At 54.1% G+C, this 16,268-nt stretch overlaps 1 protein-coding gene and 1 pseudogene across 1 annotated transcript; one reads left to right on the plus strand and one right to left on the minus strand.

The window, feature by feature from the left end:
* The first annotated feature begins 1,685 nt into the window (after positions 1–1,685).
* On the plus strand, positions 1,686–14,175 carry NOL6 (nucleolar protein 6). The gene is made up of 26 exons (XM_057724719.1): positions 1,686–1,831; positions 3,626–3,832; positions 3,921–4,037; positions 5,107–5,286; positions 5,629–5,797; positions 6,012–6,146; positions 6,234–6,397; positions 6,484–6,604; positions 6,810–6,868; positions 6,951–7,052; positions 7,256–7,371; positions 7,554–7,731; positions 7,889–8,011; positions 8,186–8,334; positions 8,486–8,561; positions 8,800–8,940; positions 9,085–9,202; positions 9,284–9,438; positions 9,527–9,690; positions 10,055–10,207; positions 10,436–10,533; positions 11,310–11,434; positions 11,556–11,645; positions 12,027–12,221; positions 12,338–12,439; positions 12,617–14,175. Exons 2-26 carry the CDS (start codon positions 3,629–3,631, stop codon positions 12,764–12,766), a joined length of 3,384 nt encoding a protein of 1,127 aa, XP_057580702.1. The 5' UTR covers positions 1,686–1,831; positions 3,626–3,628; the 3' UTR covers positions 12,767–14,175.
* A 596-nt stretch (positions 14,176–14,771) lies between these two features.
* Positions 14,772–15,153, minus strand: LOC130844377 (10 kDa heat shock protein, mitochondrial-like; annotated as a pseudogene).
* Positions 15,154–16,268: the final 1,115 nt, after the last annotated feature.

Below are 16,268 nucleotides of genomic sequence, written 5' to 3' on the forward strand. Positions count from 1 at the left end.
TGTGGAGCACAGGCTCTAGGTGCGTGGGCTTTAGTAGTTGTGGCACACGGGCTTAGCTGCTCTGAGGCATGTGGGATCTTCCCAGACCAGGGATCGAACCCGTGTCCCCTGCATTGGCAGGTGGATTCTTTACCTCTGCACCATCAGGGAAGCCCCCCGCTGATGAGTTTTTAAAAGTAGAGTGGCATGATAGGATTTTAGTTGCAGATTACTCATTCTGGCAACCATGTGGAATGGATTGAAGAAGAACAAGACCATTTTTGTGAAAATCCCTTTAAAAGCCATTGTATAAACTAACCTATGCTATTAAAAAGTCGGGATAGTGGTTACTGTTGGGGGGCAGTGACTAGACGGCAGCATGAGGGGAGATTGGCAAGGTGCAGGAAATGTTCTGCTTTTTTTTTTCTGGGAGCTGATTACATGTGTATGTTTGGTTTATGAATATCCAAGCTGTATCCTTGAGATATGTGTATTTTCCTATATGTGTATTGTACTTCAATAAAAAAGATTACAAGAAAAAGCTATTGAATGAAACTGTTGTCAACCCTCCCAAAACAAAAAAGGGAGTGCTCAGAAAAATGTTCTAGATTAAGAGAGAGAAAAGAAACATAATAACTAAATAGGTGCCTAATCTTGCACCAGGAAATAAAATGCTACTATGTAAAGGATATTATTGGGATAATTGCAAAATTTGAATATGGACTTTATATAATAGTATTGAATCAAGGTTAAATTTCCTAAATTTTATAATTGAATTATGACTCTGTAAGAGACAGTCCTTATGCTTAGTAGACACATGCTAAAGTACTTAGGGATGTGTGCAACTGATTCTCAAATGGTTCTGCAAAATAATAAAACATAAAAACACAGGGACTTCCCCAGTGGTCCAGTGGTTAAGTATCTGCCTTCCAATGTTGGGGATGCCATTCCATCCCTGGTCTGGGAACTAAGATCCCACATCCCAAGGGGGAACTAAGCCCACATGCTGCAACTACTGAGCTTGCATGCCACAACTAGAGAGCCTGCACGGCACAAAGAAAGATCCTTCCTACTGCAACTAAGATTGGATGCAGCCAAACAAATATTGAAACAAACAAAACTCATGTTTCTAAAAAAAAAATGAATACACAAAGACAAAACAAACTTGGCAAAACATTAACACTAAGTCATGCGTAGGTGAAGGGTATATGGGCGTTCATCGTAACATTATTGCAATTTTTCAGTAGATTTGGAAAATGTAATAAACTGGAGAAAAGCTGTTACATTAATCTAGGCACAAGATGATGTGATTCGGACCAACCTCGACAGCAAAGACGGAGTAGAGTGAATAAGCTCAACATGTATTTTGGAAGCAGAACTGACAAGATTGCTTAACTGACAAGATAAAAAAAGAATAGGACTCACTGGCGTAAACAAACCCTCCCCGGAGGGGCCCAAAGCAGCCCCGCCCTTCCCCTTTCGACCCTAACGGAGGAAGTGAGGAAAAGAAAGCGACCGGCAAGTTACGGGCAGGCTTCCGGTCTGGCGTCGCAAAGAGGCCGTGAATCGGAGAACCCTGTTTGGCCCTTCCCCCATAATGGGAGGTTCTGGAGAGTGACAGAAACCAATGACGAGCGACTCTTCAGGCACTCAGCCAATGGCTGTGGAGCTGGGCGGAGTCTTCTGCCACATGGCTAGAAGCGGAACCCGCGCGGCAGGATTGCCTCCAGCCCTAGCATTGCCTCTGAGCCGCAGGATTATCTCTGAGCGGCAGGGTTGCCTCTGAGCGGCAACGTTGCGTTTGAGCGAAAGGGGTTCATCTGAGCGGCAACGTTACGGCTACTTGTGCAGAGCAAGTGGACTTTTTTTTTCTTTTTTATAAATTTATTTACTTAGGCTGCGTTGGGTCTTGGTTGCTGCCCGTGGGCTTTCTCCAGTTGTGGGGAGCAGGGGCTACTCTTCGTGGCGGTGCGTGGGCTTCTCATTGCGGTGGCTTTTCTTGTTGGGGAGCACCAGCTTTAGGTGCCCGGGCTTCAGTAGTTGTGGCTGGCGGGCTCTAGAGCACAGGCTCAGTAGAGTTGTAGTGCATGGGCTTAGTTGCTCCTTGGCATGTGGGGTCTTGCCGGACCAGGGATGGAACCCATGTCCCCTACATTGGCAGGTGGATTCTTAACTACTGTGCCACCAGGGAAGTCCCAGAGCGAGTGGACTTTAAACCCGAAGTGCGAGGCAGTACCGGACAGATAGACCCCGCAGCTGCGGGAGTGCCGTATCGCGGAACTGCCGGGGAATGGGAGGTGTGTGATCCATCTGGGAGGAAGAAATGAGCAACGTGTTGGAGATGGCATAACCTAACAGCTAGCGAGGGGCACGAGCAGTCCCGTCTGGAAGGAGCCCCACTTCTCTGATGCTTGCAGCCCAGGGTACCGAGACAGTCAGGGCTTGCCAAGGGAGAGAGAACTTGGCATTATCTGTATAGAAGTAGTAAAGCGTATTGAGCTTCTCTCTTCCCTAGCCTTACACCTTGAAGTTGAAAAAACCTCCACCCCTTTCCGCGCTTGGGTCTTTCCCCTGACCAAGTGCTCTTGGACGTTGGACAGGATCTTCTTCCCTCTTATGTCTAGTTTTGTGCTCTCCACGTGGTGGCGCTCCTGGAGCGCTACAATAAGGCTCTCCCACGTGTGGGATCGTAGAGGGGGGCGGGGCCCAGGGCTGTAGGAGAGAAGGTTTGGGATCCCGCAGACTAGGGTAGAAGCCTGTTCACAGTTTAGGCATACCAACTGGAACCTCGAGCTCACGGGTCTACGTTCGGGTGTCCATTTTCTGCTAGGATTATTGTGAGGATTGGATGATTCACTGAGTGTATTCTTTAGAGTCAGTAGGCTCTTCCATCATTGAGTGCTTAACGTATACAGGTATAGTTTATAGTCAGGGCCTGCTGGGGCGGGTGTGTGTGTGTGTGTGTGTGTGTGTGACCTGTCAGGAATTGGATAGAGCAAGAGTGGAGATGGCATTTGTGAAGCCCCAGGACTAACCCAGCAGAAGAGGAAGCTCCTGGTACTTGGAAGTACAAGGAGCTCAGGCATTGCTTTGGGCAGGGCCCAGTCAGCTACCACCCCTACCGACTTGTGCTGTCACGTAGATGTTGAACCCTCAACTCAAGGAGTTTTCAGTATAGAGTTCAGTAATGTTCTTTTTTTTTTTTTTTTTTAAATATTTATTTATTTGGCTGCATTGGGTCTTAGTTGTGGATCTTTTCATCTCAGCTGTGGATCTTTTCATTGTGGCGCACAGGCTCTTCATTGTGGTTCGTGGGCTTCTCTCTAGCTGTGGCACTTGGGCTCTCTAGTTGTGGCATGTGGGCTCAGTTGCCCCACGCCACGTGGGATCTTAGTTCCCTGACCAGGGATTGAACCCATGTCCCCTGCATTGCAAGGCAGATTCTCAACCACTGGACCACCAGGAAAGTCCCAGTAATGTTCGTTTAAGTAAAAATTATTCTGAGTTTTACACAACCTGACTCCTATTCAAGAGAGACCAGGAGCGGGTGAAGCCTTTACCCACATCCTATCGTGGTGGCACATCAGGCAGCGGATGCTAGATAATCTGTGATCTCACCCTGGCTTCTCCCTCTCATTGGCCACAGGTGATGGAGTCAGCTCTGGAAGACACAGGCAAGGAGGGGAAGAAGGAATCCTCAAAGAAGCGTACGGTGGCTGTGTCTCCAATGGAGGGCCTCCTGCAGCCTGCGAAGCTCAGCCGGGCAGAACTGTACAAGGAGCCTACCAATGAGGAGCTGAATCACCTTTGGGAGACTGAGAGTCTGTTCCATTCCAGCTTGCTTCGTTTACAGGTACCGTTGGGTGGTTGGGGCTTGGGTTAGAGAGGCGGGCCTGAGACCCTGAGGCGGAAGTACTCTCCTCCCCTGCCCCTTCTTACAGATAGAGGAGCTACTAAAGGAAGTGAGGCTGTCAGAGAAGAAGAAAGAGCGGATTGATGCTTTCCTACGGAATGTCAATCAACGGATCATGAGGGTGCCCTCAACCCCTGAGACAGAGGTAAGGCAGGTAGTGGAGGGAACTAGAAAGCCCAGAAGAGGTCCTTAGGGGCCTTGGTATTCTCTGAAGGGGATGGGGTGCTAGGGAGCTTCTTTTCACTGCCAGGAGGGTCAGCTGGGAGTGCAGTCAATTATGTGTTCATTAATTCAGCAAACACATGACTTGCAGTAGTTGTATTCTTAGGATACATCAGTGAACAAAGCTGTCTATCTTCTAGTGTTAGACTTACGGGCAATAGATAATGAACATGACAAGCAAACTGTATGGCAGCATTAGAAGGTGGTAAGCACTATGGAAAAAAGAAGGATAAGGTAAGGGGATTATGGGAATATCAGAGGATGAGAGTGGTTGGTAACTTTAAATAGGGTGGTTGAGGTAGGCCTTATTGAGGTGACATTTGTGTGAAGGAAGTGAGTCAGCCATATAGATATCTAAGGGAGGAAGAGCATTCCAGGAAGGGAAAATAGTCAACTCAAAGGCAAGAATAGGTCTGGTACATTCCTTGGAATGAATGAGGGGAAGATAGAAGGAGGTAAGTTCAGACAGGTTATGGAGGAAGAGGGCATATCATGAAGGGCCTTGTGCACCAAAACAAGGACTTTGGCTGTTACTTTGGATAAGAGGGGGAATAATAGAAGGCGGTTTTGTTGTTTGGTTTGGTTTGGTTTGGTAAAGGGTAATGTGATCTAACTTCAGTGTTAAAAAGTTCACCCCAATTTTTGCATTAAAAGTAGAATGGAGGGGGACAAAGTTGAAATCAGGGAGACTAGTTAGGAACCTATTGTGCGATGATCCACTGGAAAATGGCTCAGACTAGGGTGGAGTAGAGAAGTGGTCAGTGTCTGGATGCCTTTTGAAAGTGAAATGGGTGCCCTTAACAGAGAGGAGTCAAGGTGATTTCAATGTTTTTAGCTTGAGCAAGAGGTATGGAGTTGTCTTAATGGGGAAGACATGTTTGTAGGAAGATCAGGAGTTTGGTTTCAAACATTTTGAGATGTCTACGAGACATCAAGGGGACATGTTAGGAAGGCAGTCACGTTAATATGTGTCACTGTCTCTGTCCCCACAGCTGACCAACCAGGCATGGCTCCCGGATGGGGTTCGAGTCCCCCTCCACCAAGTGCCCTATACTGTGAAGGGCTGTTTCCGCTTCCTGCCCCCACCCCAGGTCACTGTTGTGGGCAGTTACCTTCTGGGCACCTGCATCCGGCCGGACGTCAATGTGGATGTGGCACTGACCATGCCCAGGGTGAGGTCCAGAGTTTGGGGAATGGGGAGGTCTACCATTTCACCACCTACAAATCCCTGGATCCCTCTCTTTTTCCCACCTCTCGCTTGCCAGGGCATTGAAATCCGAATTCTAAATCCAAACAACAGACCACTGCAGTGGTCCTGAGGGAGCTTAGATTTGCTGTTTGGAACTTTGTCTTCCTCATCTGAGATGCGGTGTTGCTAGCCTTGGCTCGAGCATCCTGGCCAGCAGATGGGGTTGCCAAGCTTTGACTCTCACCTTGGCTTCATCTTGGCCCCCAAGTTCTCCAGCAACAAGGACTTAAGTGACCGGCTGTCTCTCTCTTCTGACCCCCTCCAGGAGATCCTACAGGACAAGGATGGGCTGAACCAGCGCTACTTCCGCAAGCGTGCCCTCTACCTGGCCCACTTGGCGCACCATCTGGCCCAGGACCCACTCTTTGGCAGTGTTCGCTTTTCCTACACCAACGGCTGCCACCTGAAACCCTTGCTGCTGCTGCGGCCACATGGTGGGAGGCACATACTGGGTGGAGGGCACAGTATGGGGTGACAGATCCAGTGGGGGAGGAACAGGGGCCTCAAGTCCAAGATGAAAGGCTTGGGCCTCAAGTTTGAGGGGAAAGGTATACGGCCCTCAAATGGGGGGGGCAGGGGGCGGGTGGTATAAGGACTCCTCTGGCTCCAGGGGGCTGCAGGGTCTCAGCATCTCCCATTTCCCCGCAGGGAAGGATGAGCATCTGGTCACTGTCCGTCTGTATCCATGCCCTCCACCGGACTTCTTCCGCCCCTGCCGCCTGCTCCCGTCCAAGAACAACGTGCGCACTGCCTGGTACCGAGGGCAGAGTCCTTCAGGGGATGGTGAGCAGGCACTGGTATCAAGGTGGAGTTGGAAGGAAGGGTGTTGTGGGGACTTCTCCTCTCACGACTTCCCCTGTCCTCCCACAGGTAGCCCAGAGCCCCCCACCCCCCACTATAACACATGGCTCCTGCAGGATGCAGCCCTCGCGTCCCACGTGCAGCTACTGTCAACTGTGCTGGGCTCAGCCTCGGGGCTGAAGGATGCTGTGGCACTGCTGAAGGTCTGGCTGCGGCAGCGGGAGCTGGACAAGGTGAGTCGGGAGCGGCCCAGCTCCCCTGCCTCGCTGAGTGGTGGGCTGGCTCTGAGCTCTGGCCTCTCCCTCCGTCTCTCCCTCAGGGCCTGGGAGGATTCAGTGGGTTCCTTGTCTCCATGCTGGTTGCTTTCCTTGTGTCCACACGCAAGATCCATACCACCATGAGCGGCTACCAGGTCCTGAGAAGCACCTTGCAGTTTCTGGGTGAGGCAGCTGAACTCAGAAAGGCCAAGGGTCCCACTCATCCCCATCAGGGATCATTCAGTCTCTTGTCCTCAGACAGATGAGCAAACCCAATCCCGGGGGCAGGCAGATGCAGCTACCAGTCCAGAGGGTGGGTGTCACGAGCGCTGGGTCCCTAAGGAGGGGGATATCTTCTGACACACCCACCCTTTCTGGTTCATTTCAGCCAGTACAGATATGACGGTCAACGGCATCAGCTTATGCTTCAGCTCAGACCCCTCCTTGGTGAGTAGGGCAGTGCTGAGTCTGGGCACGGAGGCCTGAAGGTAAGGCCCAGCCCTGACTGGCTTCTCTCGCCCCTTCGCAGCCGGCCCTGGCTGACTTCCACCAGGCCTTCCCTGTTGTCTTCCTGGACTCCTCAGGTTGTCTCAACCTCTGTGCTGATGTCACTGCCTCGACTTACCGCCAGGTACTAGTGGTCTCCCATTCTTGGGTTCCCTCGATGTCCCAGCCTAGACCCCCATGTGCTTCTGCCAGCACCAGAACCCCAGAACCTCCTCTCCAGAGACCTTCGGTCAGGCACGTCTCTGGATCTGGGCCCTTGGTTCAGTGAGGGGAGGGGTGCAGTGCTGGTGGTCTCACGTAGGCGTTCCCTGCTTACTCTGGCCCCAGGTGCAGCACGAGGCACGGTTGTCTATGGCGTTGCTGGACAGCAAAGCTGACGATGGGTTCCAGCTGCTGTTGATGACGCCCAAACCCATGATCCGGGCTTTTGACCACATACTGCAGTAAGTTTCAAGGTGACAGGATATGTCAGTGAGTCCTGTTTCCTTGGGGCTAGTGATGGGGCAAAGGTCTTCAGGTAGGTGCTCAGATAGATCATCCTGGTGGTGGTGGGGTTGATACTCGGGACCAGCAGTACCTGATTCCCCCTTTGTCCCTCTCTGTGCCCCGCGCCCTCCCCCCCCAGTCTCCGTCCACTGAGTCGCCTGCAGGCAGCGTGTCACCGGCTAAAGCTGTGGCCAGAGCTGCAGGATCATGGTGGGGACTATGTCTCAGCTGCTCTGGGCCCACTAACCACCCTTCTGGAGCAGGGCCTGGGGTCCCGGCTGCACCTGCTGGCCCACTCTCGGCCCCCAGTCTCAGAGGTGAGGTGGTGTGGGTTGGGGAGTTTGTGGGGCTGAGGGGGTTGGACCCAGGGTCCCAAGGGACACAAAAGACACACCATCCCTCTGACTAGAAAGTGGGTTTCCAGACCGAGCTGGGGGATGCTTGGATTGAGCTCAGTCGTTCTGCACCCTGCAGTGGGACATCAGCCAGGATCCACCGAAGCACAGAGACTCTGGGGTCCTGACCCTGGGATTGCTCCTCCGGCCCGAGGGGCTGACCAGTGTTCTTGAGCTGGGTCCAGAGGCTGACCAGCCTGAGGTGAGGAGCCCTGGAGTCTGGGGGGTGATTTGGCCCTATCTTGGGAAGCCCAGCCTGTGCATTGGCAGGAGTGGGGTGGACCGTCTCCATGCCACCTGGATTGAGGCCTGTCGGGAGATTTCTGACAGAGACCTTCTTTGTTGATCTCTCCCACCTTCCCTTTCCTCTTCTCAGGCTGCTGACTTCCGCCAGTTCTGGGGATCTCGCTCCGAGCTTCGGCGTTTCCAGGATGGAGCCATTCGGGAAGCTGTGGTCTGGGAGGCAGGCTCTATGGCCCAGAAGCGCCTTATTCCCCACCAGGTGGTCACTCATCTCTTAGCACTGTGAGTGTTAACATCTGAATGCCAGGAGGCAGCCATGGGCTGGGGAGCCTTTTAGGAGGGTCTGGCCCAAGCTTTTGGGGTGAGCAGCTCGCATCCAGCAGCTCTCTCCATGGCCCCCAATTCCCACACTGTGTCTGTGCCCCTTTTCCAGCCACGCTAACATCCCAGATACCTGTGTCCACTATACGGGGAGCCTCCTGGACGCACTGATCCAAGGCCTGAAAGAGGTAAGGGCCCTGGTGCAGGACTTAGGTCAAGGCTAGGGACTGTAGAGTACCCTGTGTGGCTGGATTTGGGGGGTGGGGTTGGCAGTGGAGAGCGCCGCAACCTTAGCCAGGCTGCACTTCCCGGAACGTCCAGCAGGGGGCCCTCTGGCTCTGCAGCAGCGCCTGAGCCGAGCCCGTGTCCCAGGCGATAGGGCTGTTCTGCAAGGTCCTGGCCTGCTGTCTGTCTTTTCCCTCTCAGACCTCCAGCACAGGTGAGGAGGCCCTGGCGGCTGCGGTGCGTTGCTACGATGACCTCAGCCGCCTGCTGTGGGGACTGGAAGGTCTGCCACTGGCCGTGTGTGCCGTGCAGGGAGCTCACCCAGCGCTGCGCTACACTGAGGTGAGGCGCACGGGGCAGGGAGCCCTTTCTGTTTGGTGACACCCCCCTCTGCTGCACTCACCCAGTATTCTCCCTTCCAGCTTCCTGATTCTGGGCACTCCCTTCCAGTCCCAGGCCTCTTCCTCAGCGCCCCTTCTTCCACAGGTGTTCCCACCAGCCCCAGTCCGGCCAGCCTACTCTTTCTATGAGCAGCTGCGAGAGCGGGCCTCGCTGTTGCCCCGTCCCGACAAGCCCTGTCCGGCCTACGTGGAGCCCATGGCTGGTGAGGGAGCTCTGGCGAGGGGATGAGAGGGACTGTTCTCGCCCCAGGCCGCAGGCTGAGGCCTCGCACTCTTCCCCACAGTGGTATGTCACCTGGAGGGCAGCGGGCAGTGGCCACAGGATGCTGAGGCCATACGGAGGGTCCGTGCTGCCTTCCAGCTGCGCCTGGCAGAGCTGCTGACGCAGCAGCACGGGCTGCAGTGCCGCGCCACGGCCGTGCACACAGATGTCCTCAAGGTCAGGCTGGTGCAGGGCAGGGATACCCGGGGCGGGAGGGGACAGGGGCGTCAGGGTGCCCCCCCCATCCCATCCCCTCTTCCGACAGGATGGGTTTGTGTTCCGGATCCGTGTGGCCTGTCAGCGGGAGCCCCAGATCCTGAGGGAGATGCGAAGCCCCGAGGGGATGATCTCGCTGAGGGACACCCCCGCCTCCCTCTGCCTGGAGAGGGACACGAGGCAGTTGCCCCTGCTCACCAGCGCCTTGCATGGGTATGGCCGTAGACCCTTTCCTGGCGCTGTTCTGCTCTCCTGGCCACGTGTCTCTCTGGGAGGCCGGTTAAGGGCATGAGTTCTGAAGTCAGGCAAGCGCTAGAATCCCGGCCCTGCTACTTCACTGACTATGTCCCTTGGGCAGGCTTCCCCCTCCCCCCCACCTATTTTTCTCATTTGTAAAATGGGAATCATGCTAGGACCAACCTCTTGGGGTATTAGTTAGGAAGATGTGAGATTGCACATGTGTGCATCAGCACAGAGGCCAGCGTTGGGTAAAAAGTAGAGCAGCAGTAGGGCTGAAACACTCTTCTTGGGCCCTGAGTCCCTGGGTTTCATCACCACTACCTTTTTCTCGCCACAGACTCCAGCAGCAGCACCCAGCCTTCTCGGGTGTGGCTCGGCTGGCCAAGCGGTGGGTGCGCGCCCAGCTCCTGGGTGAGGAGCTCACCGATGAGAGCCTGGACCTGGTGGCTGCTGCCCTTTTCCTGCACCCTGAGCCCTTCACCGCTCCCAGGTGATTCCCTCCACCTTTCCCCTAGCCAGGGAGTTCCCCTGGGGCCAGCTTTCACCCCTCATGCTTCAGTCGACATGGGAGAGGTGGTTGAACCAAAGGACAGAAGGGGTCCTGAGACACCCCTCCCCACCCCCGCAACCTACACCCAGGCATCTGGGCTCTCCAGACTGTAGGAAACTGGGCATGTGTGGCTGGGTCCCAGACGCTTTGCTCACTTCTTCCCCTCAGCTCCCCCCAAGTGGGCTTCCTTCGGTTCCTTTTCCTGATATCAACCTTTGATTGGAAGAACAACCCCCTAATTGTCAACCTCAACAATGAGCTCACTGGTGAGTGGTGGGATGGAGGTCAGACTAGTGGAAGAACTACCCTTTGTGGATTGCAGAGTAGGGCAGGCAAGGGTTTTCCCTGTCAGTCTGTTAGGTTTTTCTCTCTGCTTCCTCCATCCTGGATATCTACTCCTGCCCCTGAATGCCTGGGGGTGGGGAGTTGTTGAGGAGGAAGAGGACCAGATCGAGCCTTTAGGGAGCTCTGAGACTGTAGGGATGTGGTTTGTCCATGTGATGATCAGAAGCAGAGTGGATGGGGGGTGGTGAGCAGGCTACCTGGGGGGCTGTAAAGGGAAGAGGAGAGAGGAAGAGGGACTCTGAACGCCGGGTGAGAAGTCAGGGTGGGGAGCAGGGAACAGCTGAGGCTAGAATAGATGTTCAGACCTCTTCGGGGGGGGGCGTGAGTAATGATTTCTGGTTGTAATGTGAGGAGCTCCTGGTCCCAGCAGAGAGGAGGGTGTCAGATTTCTAATTCCCCAGGTGTGTGGGAGCCCAGGGTAGGAGGGGGCCAGGGGCAGGCCTCGGCTTGTGCAGGCCCGGAAACCAGACTAGGGTGCCAGGCAGTGGAAAATTCTGCTTCTGGACCCAGGTTGGGAGTTTAACGCCCTGCCTGATTGAGGCAGATGCAGTGTCCCTTTCATCGCTTTTGACGTTTGCGGGATTTTGGAAAATCCCTGTGATAGGCAGCCGTTGAGTGTACAATAGGAGGACCCTGGGCAGTAGAGGGTGTCTGGTGGAGAGGGGTAGGCTGAGCCAGGACCTCCTCTCATCCACAGCGGAGGAGCAGGTGGAGATCCACAGTGTCTTCCTGGCAACCCGGACAAAACTCCCCGTCATGGTCATCATTACCCCCCAGGATCGCAAAAGTTCTGTATGGACACAGGATGGACCCTCGCCCCAGGTTTAATTCATTCCTGCTCCCAAATGTGTGGTTTTCTTCCCCAAGGAGAAAGCAGGCCCAGCCTGAACTTAGAGACACCTGTGGTCAGGTCTGACCTGTCTGATGTGTATGTGCCCCCCAGATCCTACACCAGCTTGTGGTCCTGGCAGCTGAGGCCTTGCCCGTCCTAGAGAAGCAGCTTATGGATCCCTGGGGTCCTGGGGACATCAGGGTAAGACCCTGGCCCAGACGGGCTCTGGGGGCTCTGCCTTTGAACCGTGGAAGTCCGGAGCTCTAGGGGCCCTTGTTTGGTGAGACTGAATTTGGAGAAGGCATTACAGCTGCCCACGGTGCCTGGCAGTGGTGGAGCCTTCAGGAAAATTGGGGCGCTGGCTTTGCATTTCTAGCCTGCACTCCTCCTGGTGGACCCAAGCTGCCACCAGCTGGTTCTTGTTATTCCCGCCTTCAAATAAGCATTTGGGCCCATAAACGGGGGGGTGGGGGGTCGTCAGACAAGAGGGAAGGAGGGAGCCAGCGTGGGCGTGTGGAAGGGCTTGTGGTCCAGTTCCCAGCTCCCAAGTGGGTGCTGCTGAGCACACCTCCCCTGCTTCAGACGGTGTTCCGGCCCCCGCTGGACGTGTACGACGTGCTGATCCGCCTGTCTCCCCGCCACATCCCCCGGCACCGCCAGGCTGTGGACGCGCCGGCTGCCTCCTTCTGCCGGGGCCTGCTCAGTGAGCCAGGGCCCTCCTCCCTGATGCCTGTGCTGGGCTATGATCCTCCTCAGCTCTACCTGGCACAGCTCAGAGTAGGTCCTCGGGGGCTGACTGACCCTGGGGAGGGGACGTCCAGGCGGAGCTGGGGCCATGGAGGTGGCTCTCAGGTGCCCACCTGCAGTTTTGTCTCTGTCCTGCCCTTTCCTAGGAGGCCTTTGGGGACCTGGCCCTTTTCTTCTATGACCAGCATGGCGGAGAGGTGATCGGTGTCCTCTGGAAGCCCACCAGCTTCCAGCCCCAGCCCTTAAAGGTGAGCTGGCTGGTAACAGTTGTCCGTTCCTGGGTGTGTACATGTGTTCCACGTGGGCATGCGTGTCTGTGTGTGGCTCCACAGGTGAGCCGGTGGCAGGTGTGAAGCATGTGTGTCTTGGTGTCTCTGCACGTGCCTCTCGTGACGCCTCAATCCACATTTCTCTGATTCCCCCAGGCCTCCAACACAAAGGGGCGCATGGTGGTGTCTCAAGGTGGGGAGCTGGTGCTGGTGCCCAATGTGGAAGCCATCCTGGAGGACTTTGCCATCCTGGGGGAAGGCCTGGTCCAGGCTGTGGAGGCCCAAAGTGAGAGGTGGACCGTGTGACCCCCAGCCCAGGAGCAAGCTGTAGATGGACAACAAGACTGAAGGCCTCTGGGGACTTGCCTGGTGGCACAGTGGTTGAGAATCTGCCTGCCAGTGCAGGAGACGTGGGTTCAAGCTCTGGTCCGGGAAGATCCCCCATGCTGCAGAGCAGTTAAGCCCATGGGTCACAACTGCTGAACCTGTGCTCTAGGGCCGGTGAGCCACAACTGCTGAAGCCCGTGTGCCTAGAGCCCATGCTCCACAAGAGAAGCCACCACAATGAGAAGCCTGTGCACTGTGACGAAGAGTAGCCCAGGCTTGCCAGAACTAGAGAAAGCCCAGGTGCAGCAACAGAGATCCAACACAACCAATAAATAAAAATAAATAAGTACACGTATTAAAAAAAAAAAAGACTTCAGGCCTCTGGAGTAAGATGTCAATGGCATGACCACCCTCACTGCGTGTGGACCCTCCAAGGAGGGCTTGCTGGCCGGAGCATGTTGAATCGTCCCCAACAAAGCCCTGTCCCAATTTTCTATCTGATGCCCCAGCGTTGGGGCAGGGACCATGATGTCCTGTAGAGTCCCCTGGGCCTGACCAGAGAGGACTGGGAGCCAGCTCAGAGGGGACACTGAATGAACCCAGGAGATGCATCTACTTGTCAGCCTGGCCTGTGCCTTTTTTTTTTTTTCCTTCCCAGGCTGCTTCCAGAAGCCTGGAGAAGAGGCTGTGTGCCCAGGGCTGAGGTTCTGTCCCCACCTCTCTGGCAGGATGTGTGCCTCGACCTCAGTGTGCCCTTTGGTGCAGCGTCAGGCCTTTTAAATGGGGCCCAGGGAAGGTGTGGTACTGCCTGAGGGTCACAGGGCACCAGCACTGAGCAGTGGCGAGCGGGCGATGTGGGATGAATCGACCACATTGAAGGGGTACAGTGCCCTCCTGTGTTGGTTCTGCTGCTTCCGGGGATGGGCACGTGGAAAAGCACAGAGGACAGGAAGGGGCTGGGTGACCGCCAGGGTAAGGGGGACTGGTGGTCCCGCTTCCAAGAAAGATGCAGAAAGCACTGAGGTCTGCCCTGGCCTCTGGTGTCCGAGCCCCTTGGGCTCTCTGTGTCCCTGCAGTGGGGCGCAGAGGTGAGCGGGACACGAGACCTGCTCTCCAGGAGCTCCCAGTGCCCTGGGGAAGGGGGTGCTGCTTCCTTTCAGCCTGGTCCACACCCCCCTTCTATCAGCCTCTCCCTAATCCTGGCTGTTTTTCCAGACTCAGCTCAAATAGTGACTCCTCCTTAAACCCTTTCCTCACTCTAAGGTGTGCTTTCTCCCCTCTGAAACATTAGAGCAGTTACTGCCTGTTTACTTCTCTTTGCTGTCATGTACAGTGGCGTGAAGTCTTTTCTTGTTTTAAACTCTGATTTAAAATTAAATCATTTAATTTTCCTATGTTCTTGGTTTGTCTGCTTTTTCTATATGGTTTTGACCTTGTCTCCTAAATGTAAGCTCTTTGATGGCAGGAAACATATTTGAACAGATTTCATGGCACCTAATACAGTGCTTTGCCCAAGTGGGATACAGGTGTGTGCAGAAGGGGCACCTGGCTCAGGCAGATGGAGGGCAGGGCAGGCCACCAGAACACTTCAAGGAAAAGAGAATCATGATTTGTGATCTCTGCCTAGAATGGGTAGGATTTTGATGGTGAAAGACCTGAGAATAACAAGTTGATGTTGGGAATTCCCTGGCGGTCCCGGTGGTTAGGACGCCATGCTCTCACAGCTGAGGGCCTGGGTTCAATCCCTGGTTGGAGAACTAAAATCCCACACGCTGTGCAGCACAGCTGGGAAAAAAAAAAAAAAAAAAAAAGTTGATGTTTATTATTGAGTGCCTGCCTAATAAGGGCTGGGTTCCCTTTGTTATTTTCCATATCTTACATAAGGAAATTGATCATATAATCATACCAGCCCTATGAAGTACCTGCTTTTTTTTGGTAATTTGGATATCATTAGCTTATTATAAAAGAGAAATGTGGAAATTATTTACATGATGAAAGATTTCAGGACTTCAGTGGAAATGGGCAGCTTTATGTGATGCCACTTCAATAGTGACTTATTTAGGTTGACATATTTCCCAAGAATGTCACCATCTCTAAATAAGAAAGAATTCTTGTCGTCTAGAACTACTTTGGTGCCTCCATATTCTGGGAGAAGAACTGAATCTCCAACTTTCACTCTGACTGGTTGAATCTCTCCACCCTTTCCTTTAGAGCCCAATCCAGCAGCTACTACCATTGCCTGCAGTACTTTTACTTATGATTTTTCTGGAAGTATAGTGTCTCCTTTGGTTCAGTTTCAGCTGCCTTCTTTCAACTAATAGGTGGTCAAAGAGGGGAAGAAACTTTCTAAAGGCCTGTCCTGCCATGGCTCCGGTGGCTGCAGTTCGTACTCTGCTCTCATGCTGCCGCCACCGCAAGGAAATACCTGCTTTTCCTCATCCTCGTTTTCTGAAAGAGCAGGTTTGTAGAGGGACTTTGATGCCTGGCTATCTGGCTTCATCCTCAAGATGCTTAGCCACACAGGGGAACTCTGGTTTCCAGTTTTGTCCCAATTCTGTTAGTCTTTGTGAACCTATGCCAGTCCCTTCCTGTCACTGTCATGGGACAGCTTGTCTGGGGTTGAAATGAGCATAGGAAATATGCCGATTGGCTTGTGAACTGAGGTCTGTGTCTGTCTCTCTCCCTGTGCCATTCATTCATGAACTCCAGACCTCAATTGTGCCAGTGCATCAGTGAAACGCAAGAGATGCAGTCCCAGCCCTCACAGAGCCCTACCGTCTGTGGTTGTCCCTAGCTTCTCAGCTTCCCTTTTCCTTGGTCCCTCACATGTGGCAGCTCCTCCGTGGGCTCTGGGGAGAGGCACAGGGTGCTGGCTGGTTTCAAACCATCCTGTTTCATCCCAGGGTCAGCTTCAGGCTGGTAGCTTCTTTCAAAAACCCAGTGTAGGGAGGGGGTGGAATATGCCCCCAGGTAAGCTCATGGATCCAGAAAGTGTAGACACCAGTCCCAATGGGGAAATGAGCCTTGGCCCTGCTACCTCCCTATATGGTCCTGGGCAAGTCACTTCCCCTTGCTGGGCTCAACCTCCCTATCTCTGAGCATGATAGGGACTTCCTTGGCGGTCCAGTGCTTAGGACTCTGCATTTCCACTGCAAGGGGCATGGGTTTGATCCTTGGTCAGGGAACTAAGATCCCGCAAGCCGTGTGGTGTGGCCAAAAGAAAAAAGCCATGGTAATGGCTTTGTCAGGTGCCCAAGGTGGCAAGGGAAGAGAGCAGGTCACTCAGAAACCTGAGGCGGTGCATCCACCATGCTTTCTGTACTCCCTGCTCCAGCTTGAGGGGGGCGGAGGCGGGTTGGGGGGGAAGGCAAGAAACCCAGGCTCCAATTCCAATGCCTGCTCTAACCTGTTTTCCTCGGATTTTCTCTGGGAAGTAGGTGAGGAGGCTGGTGTGGTCTAACATGACCTTGGGGGAGAGGGG

This window comes from Hippopotamus amphibius, chromosome 2 (assembly GCF_030028045.1).
Source record: "Hippopotamus amphibius kiboko isolate mHipAmp2 chromosome 2, mHipAmp2.hap2, whole genome shotgun sequence".
NCBI lineage: Eukaryota > Metazoa > Chordata > Mammalia > Artiodactyla > Hippopotamidae > Hippopotamus > Hippopotamus amphibius.